The sequence below is a fragment of the Gymnogyps californianus genome, chromosome 9, assembly GCF_018139145.2.
Source record: "Gymnogyps californianus isolate 813 chromosome 9, ASM1813914v2, whole genome shotgun sequence".
NCBI lineage: Eukaryota > Metazoa > Chordata > Aves > Accipitriformes > Cathartidae > Gymnogyps > Gymnogyps californianus.
Genome location: NC_059479.1, coordinates 15,442,346 through 15,469,334, shown reverse-complemented (window position 1 = coordinate 15,469,334; position 26,989 = coordinate 15,442,346). Strand labels below are relative to the sequence as shown.

Genomic DNA, 26,989 nt, shown 5'->3' with positions numbered 1-26,989 from the left:
ATTTAATTTGTTGGGCAAATCCCTGACTGCAAACTCTGGGAGTACAACAGAGGCACTCCTAATGACGTCAAGAGAGCCTCGATTTAAGCAGAAGATCAGGAGTAACATTACTGAAGTTACAGAGATACACACACACGCACACACACAGAGGACACCAGGGAAGTCAGGACTAAGTGGTGGTTTCTAGCATGATAGCACTGGAGTTTTACAGCAGGACCATTTTATCACCATTTACATGAAAATATTAAAACTGCAGTGTTAAAAGTTTTACTGGTTTGCAGTACTAATATGTCAAAGCCTGGAACAAATTCACAGAGGCTGAAAAAAACAACAAAAAAAGACTGATGGGCTGACAAACCAGTATAATTACATAATTATAGAATAATATGTAGTAATAAAGTACAAGAATTAATGTATGTTTCAAACAGCATTAACCAGTAAAATATAAATATCAAAACCTTGGCAGAGCTGAACAAAGATTTTGTTTCTCTCTTAATTTAGGAATGGTGAGTTCTTGTCATTCTTACACTGGGTAAACAGCATTTGACAAGGTAAAGGAAAACATCTCCGAGTCATGACAATCAGCTGATCTCCACTTGATTCAAGGTAAAGGCAAACTTTCAAGATGTAGATAAGGCAATTTGAAGTTCCACAGAAATCAAAGGAGAAATCTCCGAGTCTGCAATAAGCTTCAGCAAATCTCACTGAATTTAAAATCTAAATTTAACTAGCTAAAGCCTAAATAATTGCTTTATTATGGTTCATTGGGGGTCAGTTCATAATCACTTGCACATTGAAATCTTGAAAGAATCAGTTTCCTTTATAGAAACTTGCATAAACATTACATGGTGTTGAGAATAATGTTATTTTAGTAGAATTACTGAGTATGGTCTTTTGAATCAAGTGACTAATTCAAAAATCCCCCAAATCACTTCTGTCCCCACTCCCTGGCAGCCACTCTGCCTGCATTTCCCAGGGGAGAGGTTAAATGTAGGACTTTTAAGTCACGCGGTTATACTTGTGAGAGCTCTCAGTGCTGGTATGAATTTCATTTCATATCAATAAATTAAACAGAATAAAGATTACCTTAAAATATTCCATCAGAGATCTGGAGTACTTCATAGCATGGTCCTTCTTTAGTTTAAACATTCTCAAGTAGAGAAGTGATAAGCATCGGTAGCTGTGGTAATTAGGAAAGGATTATGTTAATTCCATTGCTTAATGAAACCTATAAACTGTAAAAAAAAAAAAAATGCTGACCTATATTTTGCAGTTTCTGTCCTAAGGTTAGATTTTGAAACATAAGCAAATGGAGAAAGAAAAAAAAGTGGTCAAAAGCATTAAAATCCCATCTTGATAAGAGTATAAATTAGAAGAATAAATGTTTAGTCAGCTGCTGAAGAAATCCATTAGTTATCCTTTAATAGTTTAATGGAAAACAAGAATGATGATCTTCTGTAAGCTGCTTAAGTAATTCAGTACTTTTAAAGTCCTCCTTAAGATTTTAGCTGCTTCTCTCATTGTCGCAATGGGACTTACCATAAAACTGCTAATTTCTTGTCCCCTTCCGTGGCAGAAGAGCCTGTGAAATTCTTGAGTCTCATTGCATACCTTGGCAGAAAGGTGAGGAGAGAAGAAATTGAGAGTTAAGATGTTTCCAGGAATACTAGTGACACTCTGAAAAATAACAGCCACACGTAGATATTCTTCTCCAGCTGCAATAGTTAATGGTCACATTGCTCTGTAACGATGAGATCAATGTAAAATTCAACAGAAAGCACCGCTTAAAATTTGGAGGGCTAAAGTAAATCACCAACCCATTTTCTGGGCAAATGAGGTGAACTATACTTGGGCATATTAATGATGATATATCCAGCCATGTAGGCTGAGTCCTGCAAACATTTGTGATGTGTCGGACAGAAGCATAAGATCTCGGCCCTATATGTACTGAAGAGTAGAGTAATATATAATAAGGTTTTACATATAATACTTTGGGCTTGAATAATACCTTCAAAATCCTTCTCATAAATGCTTCTTCAAAGCTTTTAATATATTTTATATAGAAAATTGTTTTAAATACAGGAAAGGTCATGTTCACAGCTTTTTAAATTCTTAGGTCCGTTAATTTATGAGTCTTGTGTACTTGGTCTTCCCTCTCTATTTAATTGCTGCTGTCCAGCATTTGGATGATCGAAGATTGAGTATTCCTACCTCCTCTCTCTTTTTTTTCTTTAACTTAGCACACTCCATTCCATGCGTTTAGTCTCTTGAAAATCAATTCATTGCATAAAATCATTGTTCTGAGCCCTAATGCAATTTCACAGGTACTTGTGTTAGAATAAGTAATAGCGTTCAGCGTTGCGTAAGAAAGTTTTAAGGTATCCAGGCAGTCTTGATGAGTTCTCATTTACAAGGAGGTAATGGAGTGCAGGCAGGTAGGGCTGCTCTCGCTCTGCCTGCCTCCCACCACCCCATCATCAGCCCCCGGATTGCAGCTGTAGCACACCACCTGATGTGCTTCCGCCATGTCCTCTCTCACCTGCTCTTTGGTATTGTTGTTCCAGTCATACTGAATTAATCTGATCAAACACTAAGACATATGTCTCTTTGGGATTTTCAGTGTTACATTCGGGATTTTAGCATTACCATTAACTTAAAACACCTTTGACAGTCAGATCTCTGATATTCCCAATCTCTTTGATGCTCCACTTGCTTTCACAAATAGGTGTCTGATGCAGATACTCAGGGCAGACACAGCTAATGCAAAAGGGGAAAATGGTGCCTCTGATGAAGGGAAGAGTAAAAGTGAGAAAAATCTCCTTCTATAGCTTATCTCACAGTAAAAAATCTATGTTAACATTAGGAGCCACATTGAGAAAGTGTGTGTGCACAGCCGCATCCTTGGTTTGTACATTCAGCACCCACCGCAGCCCACAAGACTTGTGTATTTGTCCATGGAGTTTACTGAACCTGTACCAGCCTGCTGCTCACCTGGGCAATCACCTTTTTTCCATATCTGACCACTGACAGCAATTAAATGGGCAAATCAGTCTCTCACTGGCTGCCTACAAGAGTTGGTAAGTTAAGCTCTACCTTTGATGGTAGGTGGTGGAATTAATCTCACCTGACTTTAGCTATTTAGAAATTGGAGATCTACTATAACAAAGTCCTCCAGATTCTTCCATAGCCAAAAGCAGTTCAGAAAGCAATCCAAAAGCAGTTCAGGTGCTGCTTCCGTGCCAAGGTCTATCTATTGTGTAGCCTGCAGCACGACTGTGCTGACACAGAAGCTGCCGGGAAGAGTGAGGCAGTGGGGCTGTGTACGCTGATGAGTGCCAGTTGCTCTGAGATGCAGCCATACGCTCAGCTAACTCCATCCAGCCCCAGCACTGTAGGGTGGAGGGGAGCTGCAGGTGTCACCCATTTGTAAGCCACTCCCAGAGCTGCCATTCTCTGAGTTAAGCGGTGCACGTGTTGTGGCTCTTGAATGAACGAAGATCTTTGGTCCGTCTGCTTCTGAACAGACCGACTGCTGAACTGAGGAACAACACTTTCCACTGTGCTGTGTGGTTTTCTTAAAAAATAAGAATAAATGTGGGCTCCTATGAAGAAGCACTCACTTCTTTAAAGGCTATTTCTTTAAATACAATTTATCCTGCCATACAACTATAGTTGTGTAGTTCAGGACACAAAGTACTGAACTGTCCACTGTCAGGGTGCAGGAAGGGTTTCAGCACAGCGGAGCAGAGGTAGGCGGCTCCTTAAGCCCTCTGCTCTCGAGGGTTTAACTTGGATCGTGTTCCGTGAACATCATTTTTTGTTGAGTAATCTCTTTAGATTTTCTTCTTCTCTTTATGACGTGTAGAATGTAAAAACATGTTTTTAAATATTTAACAGGCATATTATTTACCGGAGAGTAAGAGCTTCTTAAGATTTGATACATTTTATTATGTAAATACCTACTTATTCAACATGTAAAACATGCATTATTTTTGGCAGTACCTAAGAGCTAATCTGGCATGTTAAAATCCTGCACGGTAAAAAAACCACCTTTGTCATATTAAAACCCAAACATTCAGGGCCTGATTTGCCTCCTTTTCTTTCTCTTGTGTAAACTGCCAGTAATTACACTGACATTAATGGTGATATTCCCAGCATACACTGGGGAAAGCAAAGGTGCATCACAGTGAAGAGGAAAAATCCTGTTGTTCTACTTACAGGTAAATTTAATCCTGCTTGATTTCACTTTGATAATTTGCGCAAGTAAAGCAAACAAGCCCTTAGTTACTCAGGAGACCATTATTTCTGCGGAGCCAACACTATGAAACAGCTATAGGGAACAGTAGCAGATTTTAAAATAATAATTCAGACATTTTATTAGTAAGTAAAGGCTCTCTCATCCATATTCTAGCCTACAAGTCTACAAAACTGTATTAAAACTAATTCAGCTGGTTTACATTCCTTTAGCATTAAAAAATATACTTTTTTAATACAATACATGCGGAAAGCTTCCTCTCTGGCTATGATCTTATGTGCCAAGTTTCAGCTTTTTTTTTTTTTTTTTTAACAGCCAAGTTATAAACCTCTAAAAACAGGGTTTGTAATAGAAATCCTGATAGACTCACTTTAATGTTTTGAATTATAAAACTACACCTTTTAAAAGACAAGTATCATTGCCAAACAGTGAAATTACTATACTTTACTTCCACCCACTACATTTCAATTTTAATTTTATGAATATTGCAAATTATAACACTCACATTATAACCTCTAAAGGGGATAATTTATAAAAGCAGTGTCCATCAATTATAAATTTTCCATGACATTAATAAAATGGCAAGAACTAATTATGATGACTTCTGAGATGAAGATGCCTTGGACAAATCATTAATACGTTGAAATGGTATTTTTTAAAACATAGCAGGTTCTAATTATGACTGAAATGAGATTATGAAAACGATCACAGAAAGGACATTAACCTGATGAGTTCCACAGTCTCTGAGTACATGGTGTATGGAGATTTAGCTTCTAATGGATCTCGCTCCATAGCGTTCCCACACTCGATGAAGGAGAGGGCAGCATCAGCATAATTCACTGCTTTGCCAAACTTCTCCAGCTGAAATGGGAAGGACACCGTAAAGAAAATCCTTCAGCTTTAATTTCTAGGTAGACAGTTCATAATACAAAGCAACACTAGCATTAGGATGAAAGCAAAGCGATGCTGGTAGTTAAGAATGAATTCATACAGTAATTAAGGCAGGGTCTATGTTTTTACCAAATCTTTTAAGGTAGTATATGGCCAGACGCTCCACAGAGGAAAGTCAATGTATGTCCACTGACATGCATGTATTTACACAGGCGATGAGGGACACTAAGCATGTTTGAACAAATCCATATTGCTCCTCGATATGTGAACTAAGTTTGAATGTCACTATGCAAGGGTTAGGTAACAACTCCATGCCATTCGTCAGATGTCACATTCTGTGTTAACTGTTGACCAAAAAAAAAAAATCTCATCACTTATGTGATGACTGAAAGAGCAGGAAAAAAAAGGAGAAAATATAGCACTGCTAAATATTTTATTTTACTAGGATTTTATTGCAAAAGGTTTTAGCCCTCATAATGGTTGTGATTAAACTGACTTAGACATACTGATTTCTTTTTTTATGTGTAATGAATATTATATATGACATTTTTATAGTAAGAATTTTATAATAGTATTTAACATTTTCAATTTTTGATAGCTGGATGTAAGAATTCTACTAATGTGGCATTTGATATAAGAGATCCAATATACTTTAAATAATTTAAAAATTTCTTTGTATGTCTCTATCAAAATATTTTTGATGCATCTGCATATGTTTTCCATTCACAAAATGGAAGCCTATCCTAGCAACATATTAAGCGGAACATTTAGTATTGGCCCAAGGTAACAGTATATTTGCCTTTGTGGCTACTTCTAAGCAATCCTTATAACTAGTTCCCTCTGCATACCTTTAATTTCAAGTTCTGCTCTTGTGCATTGATTCTGTACAAAGCCTTTGTATAATTGATAGGTATTACCTGAATGATCACAAAAGGGGAAATATTTCTAAATGTTTTCTCTCTATTCCAATGGCCATTTCTCAGCATATTCTTCAAATTCCTTGCTTCAAGTCTTCCAAAGATGACTTTTTGTGGTATAAAAAAAAAGGAATCTGGCTGCAAGCAGATTTAGTACAGACACACGGTTTGAGCCAGAAACAGGATCTGATCCTGCCCTTTGCTCCATGCTGACTCTAGTGGAGTAGGACAGCTCAGCCGAGAACAAAGCAAGGTCTCCCAAGATCTCTTCCGTGTGGTACAGTCAGTTGCCACTGCAGCAGCCCATCCAAATTAGTTGATTCCTTACTGCCGTCCCAGACAAGGATAGGTTTTCATGGGGTCGCTCCCGTAAGATGCAAAATGCCCTGCCCTTCACCAGAAATCTGTTCTCCGTACAAGCTCAGGAACAGCATTGCCACAAATCTCATTAACATTTGCTGACACATTTTGAGGTCACATGCATTATCTTTCTAGCCACTGCAACACATCTTTCAATGCTGTGTGTGCTTTGTCATGTCAGCACCAAGTAACCAGAAGCAATTGTTTCCATAGGACAACTAACACTACAGGATTGCACAGCAAATGTGTTACATGGAGATAATTTGTGTGCAGCTGTACTGAGTGGAAAAAAAAAAGTTGAGACCCAAATAGTGGAAAGAAAAAGCAGATACTTTGTTCATGGGTATTTATGTCTGCCAACAAGTTGTATCGTAGCGGATGGCCTCACATTCCCATAAGAGCACTCGGGGTGTTAAACTGCATGCGACAGGCAAGGCCTGCCTGCAGGCAGCAGCGTGATGTGCTGTGCCTGCTCCTCTTAGTTCTGCTTGAGAAACACCCCTGATTCCGCAAGGCATAGTCAAAGGTAAGAGGACGGGAGACAGGTCAACACTTTCTGAGTGAATCAGGCTGTGGAGGGAAGTGGATTGACATAGCATGTTGAGATCATCAGGAGCCTGAGCCTGTAAATATTTGCTAGCGTGGAGCAGGCATCCCTGTGCCAGAACCATGTGTATTTTCTTTAAAGGTCAATCAGCTGTGGGAGGTGTTGTCAGTCTGCTTCTGCCAGCCTTTCCCGCGTGCAGATGTCAGGGCTCTGGCTGAACATGCTCTGCTAAGTCGGGCTGCAGGAATCAGTGCAGGCCACCTCCTGTAAATGGGCAGGTCGGGAGGGATGACTGCTAACTTACTGACAGTCACAGCAGGTTGCCAAAAACCTGAACCCACTTCCCACAGAAAACACACTTGGTAACGCTGTGCCCCAAGTCAAAAGGGAGCCTGGAGAGCTGAAGCAGGCAGCTTGACATGTCAACTCTCATTCAGCTCACCGACAGCAGAGGGAGAGCCAGTATGTTTTTTATTTGTTTGTTTTGTTTTTTAAAAACATAGCATTTGATTGTTTGGGGGTTTTTTTTGGACAAACACTTATTTCCAAGCACAAAATCTCTGATGTGGAATGATACACTATGCATGCAAAAACCCCACAAATAATAAAGCGAGAGGTGAATAATCACCCAGTTCTTTTTCAGTTGTGATTTTGAGGGGCAAAGTGAATGGCCACACTCCATTTTAGACATCTTAGTTTAAATAAATAGAGGAGTCAAGTTCCGCTAAGCCTGCCTAAATAAGCTGCTGTTCTGCACTCTATGTAGCGTACTACCTACAAAGCAAATGGCTATTAAAGGCACTTCAGTGCTAGCAATAGCTTGGATTGAACAAACTAGGACAGAGTATAATCGGTCAGATTAAGTAGTTTTACCAAAATCAAAACACTTTGCAAAATTAGGTCAATCTTACTGGAATTTCATCTGGGGTAAAATGAGAGAAAAAGCTTTCCCAGCATTGAACTACCTCATTGCAAGATTTTTTGGGAAGAAGCGTGTTAAGTCTTTATTTACCAGCCTAACAGCATGCAATAAAAATGAATGTACTATTTAAAAATCAATTGCTGCAAATTTTAAACAATTGGATTGGAAATATCAAACAGTTTTACCACACGATAATGGGGTGGAGGGTGATTTGCCTTTCTTAACTTTCTGTTACGGAATATTTCAACACTTTTGTTTCAGGCTCAAAGTGAATAGGAAAACAAATTTCAAATAGATATCATCTTTCATGAAATTATCTTACATCCTTCATAAACAGCATGACTGTTGCTCCTCCTCGGCAGAGATACCAGCTATTGTAAGGAGCTTCTTTTTTTGGGAATGAATTGTTAAAGGCTAGGAATGATGCTCAGGGTTTGACTTGTTGTGGACAGTGTGTTTATGGAGTACAATCTGAAGCATACTTTAGTCAATAGCAGGGTTCGTCTTGGTGTCTGAGGCTTCAGATGACATTCAGAATGTACATTTTTGTAACGCCCAGCTCCACAGTGGAAGAGACAAAACCCCCCTGTGATAACCTACCAATGCATCTGCTTTATGCTTTAGCTTCTTAGCCTCTTGCATGTAATAATCCGCATTGTGAAGCCTAAAGAGACAAATAAATTATTTCAAGTCTTTGTTTCCATACAGTTGGACAAACATTGTTTGAGAAAATTGCTGACTGCTTCCAAGAACAATTTCGACATATACGCCCACTTATCTCTTTAAATCTTAACCTGATATTAATCTGAAGCTGCTGTATGCAAAGATATGATGGGTGACCAGAATGTAAAATAACTAGCTGTAGAAACTGGCCACCCAAAGGACCCATTAATGTGTGCTGAACAGAGGAAAAGGAAAAATATTTTAAACTAATTAAGTATAAGAAGTTTCCATTAGAGGAGCTAAAATAAAAAAATGAAGAAGAATTACTGTGAACCAACATTCATGATCTGAAAACATTTATCAACAGAGTCTTCATTAATCAGTGACAACAGTTCATTTGTAAAGATTAAAACTGTGTGTGCCTTTGTGCAGCACTATCCACACAGGTGCCCAATGCTAGCGTTATAATCAAAGACACTCGCTTTCCCTGGGAGCTCTGCTTGCACGAAAATCCCAAGTACATAACATGCAGCTGGCACAGAGATCCAATAATACTTACACATCATCGAATGTTATTTTGGGTCTTCTGGGCTCAGAATTCCCATTGGAAAGTGTTGGCATTGCAGACCAGATGTCTGTTTCTAGATGGCTGGTGTCAAGAAGAGTGTTGGCTGTCGGTGTATTGTGAGATTCTTCCTCCTGGAAAAAAAGGACTGTTATTAACTCTTCATAGTTCAAACACCTTCCAACAATATAAGTGCTCACATCCACCCCCCCACAAAAACCCCCAAACAAAGAAAAGGCTAAGGCACAAAGTAGCACTCATATATACCCAACTACATCCAGGTCACCTCACAAAACCACCCTTCCATTCTTTATAACATAAGCCTATAAGATTAATTAGGGAATATGACTCTACCTCTGACCCCTCACCTGAACTCATTAACTTACACTCCTAGGTGAAGTCAGCCTGGACACCACAGTGTTACTGACTAGAGACACTGGTTAAAGCAAGGGTGGGGAAATCTCCTGCAGAAGGGCTGGATGTAAACTCAACTTCATTCAAGGTACATCACCTAATGTAACCTTTTTCTCTATATTATTATTAGCTAACTGTAAGGTGTCTGAAAAGTCTGCTCGGATTTCAGCAAGGAACGGTTTCCTCACCCTTACTACACAGAACAGAGAGAAGAATGGAAAGCAGAAGTCAGGAGTTGTGACTTTGCATTGATTAAAACCAGAAGCATAACAGAAGCATTTAAATCAGGCAATTGCAACTTGCAAGCTAGGTTTGCAACCAGATAAACTAAATTACAGATGAACCAATGAACTAGAGAAAGAAGTCTAACATATTTTAGAAGACAAATATTTAATGTATCAGGATAACAGATAAACCAAGGATATATCTGACTGGAGATGCTGGGAGTGAGAGGAAGTGGCCCCGCTGTTTACATAGCATTGTTTATTTGCTGACATATGCAGTTCATTTTGGCATTGATTTCAGTTGAAGGCGTGTGTATTACTCTCACAGCTTGAAGTGACACAATGATATCAGAAAGCAACAGGGATGAATGAATAAGGTGAAGTGATTTGTCACCTACGATCTAATGCAACTTGTGAGTTTTACTATTACAGTGCAGGGTAACAACCTCTCACAAAGCAGCGAACTGTGAAAAATAGGGCTATGCATGTCCTTTTCTGTGGCAGAATTTTCTTCTTGACTTTTAATTTTGACAGTGATACTAAGATACAGTTTGATACTAAATGATATGTTTGAAACTCTAGAGGGAGGACTATTTCCTAAAACGGGCCAAACACCTGAAGTTTCCCTGTGTAACCCAAAAGAGGATGACAAACTGATGTGAAATTTTACTTTTTTTAGTGAATTTGCTATGCAGCTTCTAGTTTTGCCTTTTTTTCATGTATTTTCAGTAAAAAACCATCTGAATCTGGTGAAAAGCAAGCAAGAAAGAATTGTCTATGCGAAAACCTTTGATGGGGAGATGGCCCTAACAGAATGATGGTTTTTTTGGGGACACCCCCCCCCCCTATTTACACGGTATCTAAAAGCTTATATACATAATTCATGGAGATTAGGTGTAAATAAACCTTACTGCTGGAAGCTGGGAGCCTGCAAACCTGAGAGAAGATATTTCCATGTTGAGTGTGCTATGGACAGGTAGCTTTTTGTTAGATTTTTACTGTCTGTTTAGTTTAGGTCTCAATATTCAGTATAACTGCAGTGCTTAATTCTGGCTGAGAATTTGGGGTAATTATTCAGGTGATGGCTACCAAAATTCTTGAAGTTTTTTTTCAAAATGTGTGTGTTGTAGCTAGAGAGTTAAGGGATTAATTGCAGCTAGTTGGTGGCTGCAAAGGCTCTCCTCTGAGGCTCAGAGAGCGGGTGTTTCAGGGAGTGATACACAACGCCAAGTAGATGCCTAATGCTGACCTAAAGATGGAACTTGCAAGAGCTGCTTATGCCCAGCTCTGCAAAGATCCACTCCTCGCTGCTCTTGAGTGGGGCTACATAAGCATTTAAAAATAGATACTGGAGAGAAAAAATCAAACAGAACAAAGCCAAGTTAATTTTATCTTGTTCACTTCCAGCAACTGAGGTCAGTTACTTACACAGATTCCTTTGGGGTTAGAAGAGGATTTATTTTCATTCTTTCTGTGTTTAGAAACAGAGGAGGAAGAGCTGCTGGTCTGAGAGGTGTTTGTGATGTTGGTCTCTTGGCTGAAGGAACTGTTGTCACTGCTGTGTCGCCGGTGCACAGGCTCGTCCAAGAGGGGGGATAATGGAGGAGGGAACAGCTTCTCTTCTCTTTTCTTTGCCACCTTCTTCACTGAGCTACCGGTGCTCCTGGGACACAGATAAGAACCAGTTGCATTTCAAGAACCTTGGTTAATCCTCCATAGCACAAAGCTCTACATTTTATTTACTGAGAAGCCAGCTCTACCCTCAAATATGTCCTGCAGTCCCCAAGTCCTAGGAACTAAGTCAAAAGGGGACAGGCAGTGAAAACAGAAGAGCAACCTCTGCCTTTTCAATGGCTGCAGAAACCTCCTGCTTTGGAGGACAACTTCCAGTGCATTAGTACAAATTGCACCCAATTTAAATGCTAATTTGAGTCAGTCTTCATTTCAGAGGTCATAGAGGTTCTGACTCAGCAAAGTGCTGGGAAGTTTTATGCATGGGGTTAGTTCCTTTGACATGAAGTATGACTATTTATGTGTTTAACATTAAGCATCTTTTTAAGAGGTAGATTAGGGCCCACATAAGCAACCTTTGCAAAAAAACATAACAGCACATGGCATGGGAACCAAAAAAAAATTTATAACAACTACAAAATGATAACCATAACAATAACAAGATAATAATTATTTGACCTCTAGAATAAAACCAATGTTCAACACTATATTAAAATGATACATTGTAGCTGGCAAAAGCCCTTGAGCAAATATTGGTTGATGAATTGAACATGATTCAGAAAATGAATGTGGTTTTGACATGAAAGCTCAAGTAATATGATAATCTATTGTCTGTTTTATGTACAGAAATTTTTAGCTGGCTAGAAATGGCAGCTGTGATACATAGTAAAAACAAAAAAACCTGCTAGACCTTTCTCCCCTCAAATCCATCAAAAAAGAAAAAAACAAAACCCTACACCCCACTGACTGTTTAACATGTTAATCTCCTCATAGATTTTTATTTTAGGTACTGTCCTAGCTCAGTCAATGAAGATAACCTGAATTTTAATCTTTTGCTAGACATCTAATATTGCACTACACAATCATTTACTTTTCATCATTATTGACTAAAATTTCAATAACAAATTAAGTCAACAAGAATTTATGTTTTGTTGCCAGTCACTTTCAGTCAGTGTCAGGAATTATAGATCTACTTTGCCTTAAAGTAACCAGGGAAAGAGGAGAAGGCAACCCAAGTTTCCTTACTCCTCATTCTGGAGCTCCCTCTCATTCCAGTCTGGCCTCTTTTGCAGTTTCACCAACAGTATCAACATCTACACCTGCTTTGGTCATTCCCCTACTTTGGGCCTTTGGTGATACAAAAATATTTTAGCCTAGCTGTGAAATCACAGAGTGAAATCAAACAAACTCCCCATGTTTCAGGTTTTATAGTTCTTTTACTCAAAACTATTTTAATTCAACTGAAACAGAGCTAAAAATATCTTATTTGAAACTCTCTGATATTAAAGATCTTCAGACTGAAGAAATAAAACGAGCACAGAATTCACATTGCCTTACAGTAGGACTGGTATGGATGCTGTCCTGCTCAGAAAACACATGGGCCTGAAGACGATCAAAGGAAAGCAACCAGGTTGGAAGAGACTGGCAGTTCTTTGAGGAGACTGATTTTATGCACATGTAGTCCTGCAACATGTCCTCCAAAAAGTTCTCACTCAAAGCCCCATCTGTTAGCTTTCTTACCCCCAAAGGGCATTTTGGAGCTCAGACAAGTTACCATAGCTATAGCACAATAATTCTCTGAACTTTTTCCAGAGGAAAGTTTTCCAGAGGAGGGTAAGCACTGCCCCAAGAAAGTGTGCATGTGTTATTGGATCGTACAGAGGCAAAGCAGACACAGTTAATGAAATACCCAGGAGCAGAATCCAAACCCTCTGCCTCCCAAATGAGTGTCCTACACAGGGAACCCAGAACAAGGGTATATGGGTGGGAGCACAGAGCAAAGTGGTTCTCCGTGCCCCTGTGTACAGAGGTGTGTGGAGCTCTGCTTTCTCCCTGGTACAGCTTTGCAAAGGGAAGAGCAGCTGAGTCTGGTAGATCTATCTCAAAAGCATCTGAAGAAAAACTGAATGTGAGCCATTGGCCAAGTCCCCTTTAGGATCTGACCCTGCACCACTAGTGAGGTTCCTCAGCACATCCGTGGCTATTTCCAGGGCTAATGCAGGACTCCGTTGCTTGCACAGAGTCTACCTCTGCATGGGGAAATTTAAGGCACATATAAAGCAATTCAAGCAACATTCCTCAGCTGCTACACGGAGGTGGAGGGATTAAGAGAGTAGTACAAGAAAAAATTAAGAAGGCTGCAGGTACCATGGTTAAAACTTCACTACTTAAAGCTTCACCAGTTCGCTTCATCTTTGGGCTCAAATATAAGATGGGGCAAACCAAGATATAGGTGCAGCTACTCCGCTCTGGCACACAAGTCATTCTGTGGGTGGGAAGACTTAACCACAAAGGAAAACGCACTTGAGGATTTTTTTACTACGTAACTTAAATTAAAAAAACCCCAACAATACTTTACAGTTATAATTCTGTCTGGTTTTATTTTTTTCTTTTTTTCCATATTACCCACTTAGTCCTATTGGTTTTTGTAGGAATTAAGCTGATAATTTATTTAGCAATGTTACTTCTCTCAGATTTACGCCAAAGCATTTATGTTAACAATAACCTCCATGAAATAGGTTGTTACCAGCAGTTAACCAGATTGTCACTTTGCTTTGGGCTGTTAATGGGCTAAGAAACTGGTCTTTGATTGCAGTAATCGCTAATTTTGAATGAATTTATTGCAATAATTACCGAGACTCAATGGTTTAATTTGCTGACATGATTGTTAGTTAAACTATATTTAAAATCTAGGGAGAAACACAATAAAAGTGCAAGGAAAAAATACAAGCAGAACTGATGGTCTTGTGGCTGCAGAGTTTAATCTTTGTGTCTGAAAAGGCCAATTATCAAGGAATGAGAAGGCTCCCCATCTGCTTTTTTTTTCAGCCTGGTTTCTTTTAGGGCAGAAAGCAAGCAAGCAGGCAACAAGAGGTCATTGTGTGAAGGAGAGAGAATTTCCATCTACTCTCACATTTCAAGCTGCCTTTCTTTGCCCTTTCTTTATCCACTCCTTGTGGTATGCAGTGGTATCTCTGGCCTATTAGTGAGACAAAGCCATTGTCTATACCAATCACTTGGCTTTCCTTTGCCTCTACTCTCCCTGTCCACAATGAAATGCCGCACATTGACGGTGTATCTGATTTTCTGCAGGGGGTTAGCAGGGAAAGGTCACTCCCGCATTAGCTTGGACCATATGGCAGCAGCTGAATGAAGCTGAAGTCATTGTCATAGATGCAGAAGGCTGCCTCTGCCGTGAACGAACCCCAAAGAACGCTGTTGTGACTACCCAAGGGATCGGCTAATATACGTTGCCAAGTACAGGTGCATCTTTAACTAAAGGTCAAACAAAAGGGAACAGGAAATCTTGAAAAACAGGCTGAAACGCTTGCCTCAGACAGACTTCTAGGTGGCTGTTAGACAGCAGGCATGTTTCACTGGTATGAGTCTAGTTTGAAACTCAGACTCACAGTTTGCAGCAGCAGATAACTCTCTGTGTTGTTACAAACTGCCAAATGTTGGTGAATAGTGCTCTGTCTGGACTAGGTCTACCAATCAGGTATTCAGATATAAATGGTATTCGGCAGCACATACAATTAATGCTTAAATTAAAATTGCTCTGGCAAGCAAGTAAATACATAAATAATCCTCTGCTGCAAAGTGAGCAGCTGATCTGACAAAAATCCAGCCTCACAGCAGTGTTTCAAGGTGTTACTATGAATTACTTTGACAAAACACAGTATCATCTATTCCTTCATTTGCTATGAAATATCAGAAATAAGGAAAATACAGTGGCAATAGTTTGAATAATTATATTTTAAGTGTCACATCAGATTTAGGAAAAGGCATCAGCCCCACAGTGTGTGAGGGAAGAAACAAACAGAGAGATAACTAGTTGCTTATGCAATGACTACATAATACAAACTGGCTCTTCGGTTGTGTGAATGGCTTTTAAATTCACAACTGACCATTTGAAATTTCTGGACTCAAATTGTACATGTAGTCGTAGAAACTTGTGGAAATTAGGCATATAATTGCCCATATTAGACATGTAACCCTTTAAAAATTAATTGTGCATCTTTGCTTGCTTTATTGAGCCCATATATTTAGGGAAAGATTATGAGAGAAATGTATTCAAATGCCTAAACCATAGATAGGCAGGCAGCCAGTGGGAGCTGCAAAAGCACAGGTGTGGCCTCTCTTTCCCCGATTCCTCCAGATCCCTGAATGCCTCCAAATTTTGGCCCAGAGATCACGGTCTTTCTGTCAAAACTCTCTTGTATCTATAAAAAAGCCCAATGAAGCCTCCGAAGTCTGCCTTGGGGAACTTGGCTTGTTGGCACAGGGATCAAGTTCTAACAGGGGGGACCTAAAGTTCCTCTCGAGTGAGAACATCCACCATGGGACCTAACACCTTCTTAATGGCTGATCACCATCACACGTGTAGCTGAATCACCCTCATTTCTCAAAGTCCTTATGTAGAGACTTTGGAGTTCTGAAAGAAAACGTAGAACCTTTGGGAATAAAGGAGCAAATGGCAAAGCCTGTCTTTCAACCTTTTACCACTGAAGTGTTATTTTCCCCCATGCCCTTGAACTGTGTACTTTTACCTTCCCCTTTCTTCTGCCTCCCCTTAAAACTCTACTTAACCCTCTGGAGAACAGAACCACTCCTCACTGCTTAAAAAAAATCTCCAGAAATTTGTCGTCACACAGTTCAGCCAGCTCCCTAATCTTTTGGGAAACACATTGATCTATATTCAGTCGCACATCTCTGGGAGTTGAAGACCTGAATTATCAAACAATATTGCATTTGTTTCAAGTGAACTCAGAAGACACTAATAACAAACGCAGTGTGATCCAGGTCTCAATCACTGCAGTGGAAAAGAAGTCAGAAAATTTTGTTTCAAAACTTGAGGCAGATGAGAGGAAAAGCTAGCATATGGAAATAACTATTGATGGACACAATTATATTTTAACAGAGAATACCAAAGGCTTGAAAGCTCTAAGGAATCAAATTAATGACCTGGAAAACAAGCTCAAATTAAGAAACATCAGGTTGGGGGTGGATCCTTTGGGCTTGCTGGCGACAAGAATAGAAAGATTTTTTTAATGGATTGTGGAGGTGTTGGGGATGGATAATCCTTGATTCCCTCTGCAATATATCTCTGCTCATTGTATTTCTAGCAATGACAATCGGGTAACACCCATCATGATGTTTATCGAACGTGCAACATGTTACAGATCACATTGTAACTTTCAACTCATCTGCCTTTTCCAGACTCCAGCTTTCTCAGTGGTAGAATGAGGGGTTAGTTCAAGGACTGAAGTTACTCCGTAATTACACCAGTATAAATAAAATGATGCTCAACCTTCTTTATGGATTTTAAAATTTGTGTGCTATTTCATAAATGATTTTTGAACTTTATCTAAATTTAAATACTACTACAATCAAATTATTTTCAGAAGCACATTGTGGGTTTGATTCTTTGCTCGTCCTAGTGCGAAGCAGAAAGAAGTGCCTCATCTCAAAATCGTAAAAGCACAAAATTGATGACAGAAGGGAATTGGACTCTTTGGTTATTTATAGAATGTTAATCTTGTGATTATACTAATCAGAATCATTATTTACGTGGCGCCTGTTTGCTCAAGCATTATAGCCATCTCTCAAAGACACTCTGAAAGGCACAAACTATTTGATTATATGTCTGCTGAAATACAAAGCACGTATGTCTGAAACATTTAGGATGGTCACCCCGGCATTGCTGTATACACAGTTAAAGAATAAGAGCCGCTGAAGTGAATGGCAAAGTCACTATTTCGTTCAATAAAACTGAGAACTGTCTCTTACGAAAAGGATTTTAAAAAATAAGTTCCAGGCAATCAAATAAAGCCCACTTTTAGTAGGATTCTCTGGCCATAGAGGTTAAGGATGATGGGGGCAAGAAAGAACGTTGAAAGGATGCGGTAAGGGGGTAGAAGAGTACACCAGGATTGTGGTGGCACTCCGAATTCCTGTAGTCCATCAGAAGGATGAATGAATCTCATCCAGAACCATGTGAATCCTCTTCCTGATGGATGGGAATAGCAATGCCGGGTCACTTATGCTTATGGGCTGTAAAGCCCATCTGGCTCTACAGCAAAGACATTTGTAGAACAGTACCGTGAAATCCCTCATGGATGTTATGTGAAAAAAAAAGAACTTACTCTTTAGTGCTGGTTAATCTGTGGTTCGGTATCGGAGAGATACAAGGTGGGAGCAGGCATGAAGCTGAAGGGTCCTCCAGGCGCTGCTTCTTGCTTTCAACAAAGGTATCCAGGCTTTCTGTCTGCTTTAACAAAAAAGGTAGAGCTTGAAAGATCCAGCATCTATGCACAATTTCACTTGCCATTAAGAGGAGCTCAGGAATCTCAGTGTATTTCCTTCACAGCAGCAGCAGTTAAAATACTGGTCTAAGAGAAGTGAAAGTCACCTGAAATCAGGGCTAAACGTGCTCCAAACACATGACATGAAGTTATATAACAAGTGACATAGCCAGATAATTAGGAAGCAAAATGCCTCATGTGCTATAGTTATCTTCTGTAGTGCATTGGAATTTAATTAATAATTCAGATGGAATGACTTGATAGCACCAAATCTTACTCAAGTAAATAGCTTTTACTCATTGACTTAATGGAAGTTGATGGGAAAACTTCCCTCAGTAAGTATTCCTCACAGGACTAACAGACTACAGGACTGAGCTAGGGTAGTCATTAACAGCGATAGCTGGTTTAAAATTTGCTTTGAAAGATTCCCTGATGCATGGCTTTTGTCCCTGAACTAGGATGATACAAGCAAAGCTGATTACTGCTCTGTCACTGGAACCTTCATATCAGCCTTCAAGCCCACTAGTAGATGGCTAAAATAAATCTTTTAATGGCATGATTTAAAAACACAAATCAGGCTCTCCCTACCCCGTTTTAACTGTTGATATACCCTCAAGTCATCCTAATTGGCTTGTTCCCCCTTAGGTAGCAGTGAACAGTCATACAGCAACTGCACGGGCTGTTTCAGGGCGTAGCTTATGTTTGTACAGTGCCAGAGCGAGATTCCTCATTTTGTTACTTTCTGATTCAAAGTCCCAGCTAATGAAATTATGAGGTTCCAGCGTTTCCTGGGAGCCCTCACTTTAGTTGCCAATACTATACTTGTGTTTTAGCCGAGAGTCCTTCTCCATCATACTGACACTCCATTACGTTACCTAGCAAGAAGGTTTTTTGTATAATTAATATACACCCTGGCGTACTTATACATACACATAAGCATGGACATTTATACATCCCTTTCCTCTTTCTTCTTTTCTCCTTCTTTCTTACATCTCTGCCTTTAGTGTACAGCTAGAATATAAATTGAATAAAAACCTGCTGAGTTTACTCATGTGATTATTTCCACTTAATGCAACAGGGAAGGAGCCAGTGCAGTGACTCATGTAGGCAGGGGTGCAGACCCTGTGTCTGCCTGGCATTGTCTGTCTTTGTCTTGTATTAACTCTCTCGTACCACTGAACTGCTCAAACTCAGGATTTCAAGAAGTCCACTAGAACGGACAGCTGAAGTCACATTCACAATGATTCATAAAATTTGGGGTATAAAAGAAGTACGCTATGATGACTTCTCACAGACAGACCAGAGCACAACCATTTCAGCTGGAAAAACTGACTACAAAAATCCATTTATGATACAAACCTTCAGTTTGTTTCCTGAAAACACATTTAGTTCGAAGTGCACCGTCATATCCCACAAGACAGGATACCCGTGGGCACAAATAACATAAAACACATGATAAAACATAATGCCTTAAGTTAAAATATATTAACTTTTTCAGGTAGCTGTGTAGAGAAAGCAGCTAGTTAAGCAAATGATATTTCTATGAATCACATTTGTTTACACAACAAAACAATACAAAGACTGAATTCACCAGGGGCATAAGCAAGCACCATTCCATTGACTTTAATGAAGCTATGCCTGTTTAAGCCAGTGGTGAAAATGCCTTAATTCTGCAGACAATAAAACCCTGCCTTCCAAATAGAAGTCACATTTTCTGAGTATGGCTGAACGTGTAGTAATATGAACTCATCATTGGGAATCTTTCTGCTGATTACAGAACACTGGAAATTAATGGATAAGTGAACAAATAACAGTGAAAAATCTTGTAAAATAAATCTCAAAAAAATACATTGTTCATTGATTTTGTCAGCTGGAGTTTGTTTTTTACTAGTTGCTGATGTTAATTTGTAATGCCCTTGTTAATGTACATCCTTTGTAAAAACAATAAAGCCTTAGTGTTACGATGCCTCCTTACAGCCCTGCTGCAGGTGCAGTGAGGAATCACTGACTGCGGTCCTGACCTCGAGGATGCATAGAAATTCAGTGTTTTCCTCCAAACGATGAAAATGACTTACCTTGTGTTTCCTTTTGGATTTTGTGGATGCTTTTTCAGCTGCTGGGGTAGGAGACTCTCGAGATGGTCGCCTGTGTTTCACATTTGCCTCTCTTGGTTCACTTTTCACAGACGTGGTCTCAAAAGGCTCTTGTCCAGGTATCCTAGAGAGTAAACTAAGGTCTATTTTCACCCACAGAGATTTGAGTTCTTCATATTCTCTCAGTGGGGACAGAAGTTCATTTTGTACGATTGGGATAGGAGAAAAGAGCTGCTCCTCCAAGTCATTGCTGGTCTGGTCAATGGATGTGTTGCTGCCATTGCTAGTTAAACTACTTACGCTGAGGATGTTGCTGCCAGAGTCCTTCACTTTGACGCCATTGCCAGACCCAGCACAAGCTGGCAATACCTTAGCCTGCAAGCTCTCCTCCTGGTCTGTATTTGAGTCAGAAGTAGATGAATCCGTTTCAATGAATTCCCGGGACTTAGGGACAATTTTGCTGGGGCCTCTGTACTTCTTCTTCTCTGAAGTGAGACCTGTGCTAGTTCGTGGTTCTTTCCTTGGAGCGGTCTTCCCAACTGCTGCTTTAGTTCGAACCTTTGGCTGCTCAGGGGGTTCCTGTGTGTCTTTTTCTTTGGGAGTGTTGCTGGTATTATTTGGTTTGGGCCAGTTATACTCTTCTACACTGGAAGTCCTTTCTACCTTTTTGGGTTGCTTTTTCCCAGTAGTCCTTTGTGAAGTTGGCTCATTATGAGCTGGTGACTTCTGCTTGGAGCTTTTTGCCTCTGGGGTTTTCTGGGCAACCCGTGGTTTGGCTTTCTCTCGGATGGGACTAAGGATCGCCCGGTCTTTGGAATCGGTCGGGGGCAGGCTGCTGTTGAGCTTCCCTTTGTTTGGCCCTTCGGCCTGCTGGTTGCTCTGGGCCTGGGAGCTGGTCTCGCTGTGAGGCTCATTTTGATTGTTGATGATGGTCTTGTTGTGGGGGTTCACTTTATTTAGCCATTTATCCAGCTGCCATTTGTTTGTTGAGGGAGGTTCAGGCTGCAGTTTGAAGAAAGACAAGGAACAAATCTCAGACAGAAGCAATGCTTTTCCCCTTAAATGAGAATGTTTTTAATGTACCCTTTTATTTCAGTCAACTAGTGGTGACTGCTAGTTTTATGGGAGTATTTATGGAGTATTTATGGTTAATTAGGCTTCCTTATCTGGTTTACAATGTGGCCCTGGAGAAATTTAATACAACTAAAAAGTTTAGCTAGTCCCTGAAGACATAGTTTTGTCATGTTGCCTTTCCTTAGTCCCAGCTGAATACTGTGTCAATAAAATCTTCTCTAGCTACTGGCAAAAATCTAAATATTTCTTTAAAGCAATTCAAATGTAGGCCAGAAGGATTCTTCCAAAAGCTAGAATGAGTATGTGGGTCATACACGTAAAACTGTAAAGGGAGAAAAAAGTCGACAGCATCAAACAGCACAGAAATCCAACATTTTCCTAACAGGGAGCAGGATTTCACTCCCTTCCACGCTTCCCCCACTGAGCCCCCACTGGGGAGGAGCTGGGAGTGTGGCTTTACCTCCGGCGTGGCACTGCGCGACTCCTCGTTGCACTCGCTGTCACTGGAGCTGCTCTCGCTGTCGGAGTCAGACTCAGAGCTGCTCTCGGACTCGCTGGAGCTCCCGGAGCCTCCGCTGGAATGGGCCAAGCCGGTTGCGTGTGCTGCTGGCACAGGCAGGCTGCTGTGGGGAGAAGATCCTCTCGTGTCAGTATGCTGCTTGTCTTTTTTAAAGTGTTGCCTTGGGGGGAGTCACCCAGCGAACCCTGTTCACACCGACTTTCCTCAGTGTCAACTCCCTCTCCTGGAGTACAGACCCAATGAAAGCTCCAGCAGCCACGCCACCGCGTAGCCACCAAAGAAGCCGGTTGGGTTTATGCTTCACGGGACACACTGATAATGGTGTTAATAACATTACCATCATCATCACCCTCAAATGAGAAACACTTCAGTGTCACAAGCCTGAGCTTATTAGCCCAATGATTGTGAAAACTAACAATCACACTTAAATAATTCATTAATGGAATCATGGTTTCTTCATTTTTTGCAGGTTCATTTATAATTTATGATCAAAGGAAGGACATCAGGCAACTGATATTGGACAGGGCATTTTAAAAATTAATTTTAATGAGTACTTTTACACTGCGACATACAAAAACTACATATTTTTGACAAGTCTCCAGGGACTGCCCAAGAATTTTTTATTTATAGCTGTTTTTTCTCTCATGTTTATGATAATGCAGTGAGAAAATGGCATTCGTGCTGAAAATAAGCCTCTCTGTGAAATAAGCCTCTCTGTGAAATCTGTTTTTCTGCGTGTTCAACTGTCCTCCAAGATGTATTTATTAGCAGTGCACTGGGTGTCATTGTTTTTCCTCAGCATTTATTTCTAAACTGAGAGTTTGGATGACCCCAGTTTTTAGCACTACAGAATTCTGCCATCTGAGTCTTTATAAACTCATCTTTAATTTCAACTTTTTTGTCAGGAAGATAACCATAAAGTTTTATGTCTCTTCAGCTGATCTATACAGAGACTTTTTGATGATTGATTTCAAATTTGTGAAGCTGACAAAGCAAAGTGTTTGAAAATTGACACCATTTGCTAGTAGTCCTTTATGGATATTCAATACTTCACCTTAATATATCATGTGCTGTGTGTGTCCCATATTGAGTGATCCAGAGATGCCTAGAAGTTATAATACAGCTTTGCCTTCGTTTCTGCTCTCTGCTTTTCTACTTTCCTCCGAGAAGGATTCAGGTAAGCCAGGTACATGCCCTCCTTCCCTTTCAGACTGAGATGCTATGTGCATCAAGATGCCCTCTTAAAAAAAACCACAGTAACCAAGAAACTGGAAGTTCGAAAAGCCAGAAAAAACTGATGTGTGACCCTGCTCTGCTAGAGTCTTTACAAGTATTGCCATTGGCTTCCCTGACAATAATAGATGATCTTTAATTTTCTTCTTACGCTAAGCTACTTTCTTTCTCCCTCCTTGTTGGTAAACCTATCCCTTACACCGCGGTTGGTAACATAACTGTCTCTTTGAGCATTGCAATGGCCCTGCAGTGCCCATTGACAAAACAGCTTGGTGCTTTAAGGTGCATTAATGAAACAAAATTACTCACTTGGGTAATTGCTACAGATCACTAACTTTGTTGCTGATTAAGTGCATATACTTTTTTTTTTTCTTCTTCTTCTAGAGGCTCTTCACTCAACTGACTGAAGTAGAGCTGCTTAAAAAATTTCAACTGGAACTAACAAGTAAACCAAAAGAACAGATGCTTTTAAAAATATGGGCGTTTCCAAAAGTATTATGGAAAACTAAACATTGCTGAATTAAAAAATGGATCTTACACTTTGTATTTAATGTCATTATTTTTGGAAACCATTTGTGCACTTGTTTTTCTTTCTTTATCCCTCCTTTTTAGTGAAGCTCAAGAAAGGGTAGGGAAATACATTTTTCACTTCTTTTTTACATTAAACAAGGAAACAGAACAGAGGAGAAAAGGTGAATATGTGTGTAGGGGAGTTTGCCTTTCAATTCAATACCTTGTAATTTTGGTCTTATACTTTCTATTTGGAAAACACTAAAAGTAGATGAAAACCAAGCTTTCCTACTTCATTACAATTGTTTCCAAGAAGAAAGAATAAGAAAAAAATAGAAAAATCTTCAAGGATTCCCAAACTGAGGAGGCAAACACGACAATTCCATTCTAAAGTACCAAAATGAAACATCTGTGAGCTTCATCTGTTTCACTTCTATTTTCTGTTTTCACCCCAAACTGGAAGTGACCATGGCAATATTAATGTTTCATCCTTGCTGAAAACTCCAGTTGTCACAACCCTAGCAGAGAGCCGGCTGTGAAGAAGAAGAGATGCGTAACCCTCAGCAGCCTCTCCAAGAGCTCAGGGCTGGGCATACGGCTGCCTGGCTGCTGCTGCAGAGAGCAGTGGGGCCCATGGGTGCACCGAGCTGGTGGCGCATCAGCCACGTCCCCTGCGGCCCAGTTCCTGCAGGGAATTAATGCACCTTTGTAGCAGGGCATACAAACCTGCACCAGGCCCTGGCAGTGACAAAGCTCCTTGCCTGGGGTGGTTTATGCCCAGGCAACCCGCATACAGAAGGATGTGTGTGTGGCTGCTCATGCATCTGTGCAGATCTGCCTAAGAAAATGCTCTGTTGTCAGTGCTGGCAAGTTTGCTCTCATTAAGATAGCTGATTTAAAGAATATCACCTCTTACAGTAGATCAAACAAGGAAAAGCCAGTGTCCCAGCAGCTAAGGCCAGACCTTTCTAGCCTTTAAACACAACCTACGTCTTTTAGCACTCTGGAAGAGAACTGACACTGTAGCTGGGATGCACTTACACAAAACAACTGGAGTTGTACTGTAGCAGACTGCAACTGCCTGACAAAGAACTCAAAGGGCAAGAATAAAACCATGGAAATAGATGGCAGCTCCAACCTGGCCTTATTTTCTTTCTTTCTGCACACCAGCCTCAGAAAAAGTTATCATATGCCAAACATTACTGAATAACACAGCTCAGCAAGCTTGCAGGAACCAGACAGACTCAAAATAATGTTTTTCATACAAAACACAATGAGGTCATATTTGTCTTTCATCTGGGATAATAAAATTATGCCTTGGCTACATCGGGCGGTTTCATGCTGAAGGCATCATTGCTGATCTACATTTTTAAAGTAGAAGCATTCACTTTTCATCACGTAGTTTGGGTTGAGAGTAACTCTGTTTGTATGCTTTGCAAAACAATCAGATAAGACCCCAAATACCTTTCCTAGCATCTCACCATACTAAAGATAGACAGATCTTGCACATAGCTACATGCACAATCAACTTCTAATAATGCTGTTCAGCAGAACAGAAGAAAATATACAGACCTTTCACATACAAGTGCATGGAAAAAAATCTTTGCTTCCAAGAAAATGAGTTTAGTGGAGAGATTCCAGGTTGTCTTCCGGGGTTTTTTCCTTAAATAAAATGTATCTTTTAGTTCAAAGGAACAGGCTGGTTTGCACTCTTCCCAAAGACTTCTTCAGCTTTAAAGTTAAATCACATGGTTTAGAAGATGCTGGGATAGATTCTGCAAATGTGCATTCAAGCAGCTGTTGTACAAATAAATTGGGCTTCTTCACATAAGTATCAACTATATGAACTGGGGGTTGCTTCTCTAAGAGACTTTCAAAGCAAGCTTTGTTGTGTTGCTAAGATCCAGACAAGGAATGCCAGCCCAGACAAGGTTTAAAATGGATTTAAAGCATTTTATCATCGGACACAAGTCCTCAAAGTGACTAAAGGGGGCAGGAAGCACTGGTATTTGAAACTCTTGAATTTTTATTTCCCAGCAGGAGATGAGCACTCATAGTGTTCCTCAGTGTTTGGGTGGACAATGTTTTTATTTAATTTGAACTGAAAAAGAATATTAATAAAAACAATGCTGCACAATGGAACACAGTATTGTTTGGGTAAATAACACTTAGAAGAAAGCCAGTTCATTATTATCACTTGAGATTGGAGGCCCCTACTGAGACTAGTGACCCGCTGTGCTGGGATCTGTGTAAATACATGATGAGACACAGTCCTTGGGCCAAAGAGCTTGCAATCCAAACACACAAAGCAAACATCAGATGTATTACAATCATCTTCATACTCAGTGCAGGCCTGTCACATTCTCTAAGTGCGAGGCATCTCTACAGTTAATGGAAACATCAGTTTCGCCATTCTCCCCGTTTTCCAAGCCCTGTGCTCAGCACTTGAGCTGAGTCCTGGAGGGCAGTCAGACATGCTCTGCCCTGACCCAAAGCCCTGACCACGGGCGTGCTATCTGGAAGGAAAAATACACACGTGACTCAGCAGCAAGGATCTCCATTACTCAGGCCAGATGGATCAGCACCTGCTTACCCCTCTCCAAAGTAGCTTCTCCTGTGCCATGGAGACGAGAGACACCGGAGTGACACCCATAGTGTAGGTGGGAGGAGAACCATGATGATGTCTCTAGTTGCCTGCCGGCTGGTAAGCTGATCTCCTCCCTGCTATCAAACAATGAAGCAGACAGAAGAGACCTGCACATCTGGAAGCAATTTGGAAGGAAGCTCTTCTGCAGCACTTTCACCTATCTCCCTTCTTCTGCTTTTGCAGCACACGGCACTTCCCCTGTCCCTTGCTGCTTGGCAGCATGATTGTGCACAGTGTGGGCACAAAGTATGAGATAAGAAATGTCTTGAAGGAGAGGACAAACACCAGTATCACCAGTACCTACCAGTGGTTTTCAGCACTTGTTGAGCTCAAGCTTAACTACAGAGCAGCTGAGACTTGCAGGTGTGTGGCTGCTGCTGGCTCCTGGTGAGGAACTGCATCAAGCTCATCACATACCAATCATATTTCTTTCACTGCAGATCACTGGTATGGGTGATCTGCCTAAATTTAAATGTCTCCCTGCAGCTTGTCTGTTTTTTAACTCACGGGTTATTTTTCCAAAGCCAATTAAAGCAGACATGGCATTATTATGTGTCTGGATTATTACGCTGCCTAGAGAACTGAAGGTCCAACATGTGGCTTACACTTTTTTTGTTGTTGTTGTCATCTAGACTATTGTATTATTTTCAACACATCATTTACTCCACTGTTGTAATAAATGATTTTCAAGATAAAACCTAGTAGTTAAAACAAAGATAATGTGAAATACTAAAACTCATTAACCTCTAATAAGAAAAATAATAAACTTTTTGCCCTGTAAATACATATGTAAAGAAAAGTCATATAATTCAGCCTACTGCAGTAAAACTCATCAAGGAGCAAAAAATCCGAACAAGTCCTTAGCTATCTCCCTGAACTTTTCACCAATTAGATGTAGTCATGTTAATTGCTGTGAAGAGAATTTGGCAAATAGACAGTGCCCTCCAACAATAGGTTTATTCATTCCAACCCTTCCTTTTTAGGGCAATGATGAATTGGCCACTTGTTCCATTGCTCTACCCAGAAATCAAAATGTAAACTTTGAGAAAGCAGGGCGCTGCTGGGCAGTGGGAAATTGTAGATGGGAACTGACCAGTGAGTCAACAGTGTGTCAATGC

At 40.2% G+C, this 26,989-nt stretch overlaps 1 protein-coding gene across 3 annotated transcripts in view; it reads right to left on the bottom strand.

Annotated features, from left to right (window-relative positions):
* The window catches only part of AFF2 (ALF transcription elongation factor 2), a 343,346-nt gene that overhangs the window by 15,309 nt on the left and 301,048 nt on the right, over window positions 1-26,989 (bottom strand). For 2 of the 3 annotated variants that reach the window (XM_050901642.1, XM_050901643.1), the window contains exons 10-18: window positions 21,422-21,584; window positions 19,870-20,889; window positions 17,636-17,760; window positions 11,187-11,421; window positions 9,115-9,254; window positions 8,493-8,556; window positions 4,980-5,116; window positions 1,540-1,611; window positions 1,087-1,180 (exon numbers count right to left, since the gene is read on the bottom strand). In XM_050901642.1, coding sequence (XP_050757599.1) covers window positions 1,087-1,180; window positions 1,540-1,611; window positions 4,980-5,116; window positions 8,493-8,556; window positions 9,115-9,254; window positions 11,187-11,421; window positions 17,636-17,760; window positions 19,870-20,889; window positions 21,422-21,584 — 2,050 coding nt within the window. The remainder of the gene's footprint in view (window positions 1-1,086; window positions 1,181-1,539; window positions 1,612-4,979; window positions 5,117-8,492; window positions 8,557-9,114; window positions 9,255-11,186; window positions 11,422-17,635; window positions 17,761-19,869; window positions 20,890-21,421; window positions 21,585-26,989) is intronic. The other variant, XM_050901644.1, reaches the window with a different exon arrangement.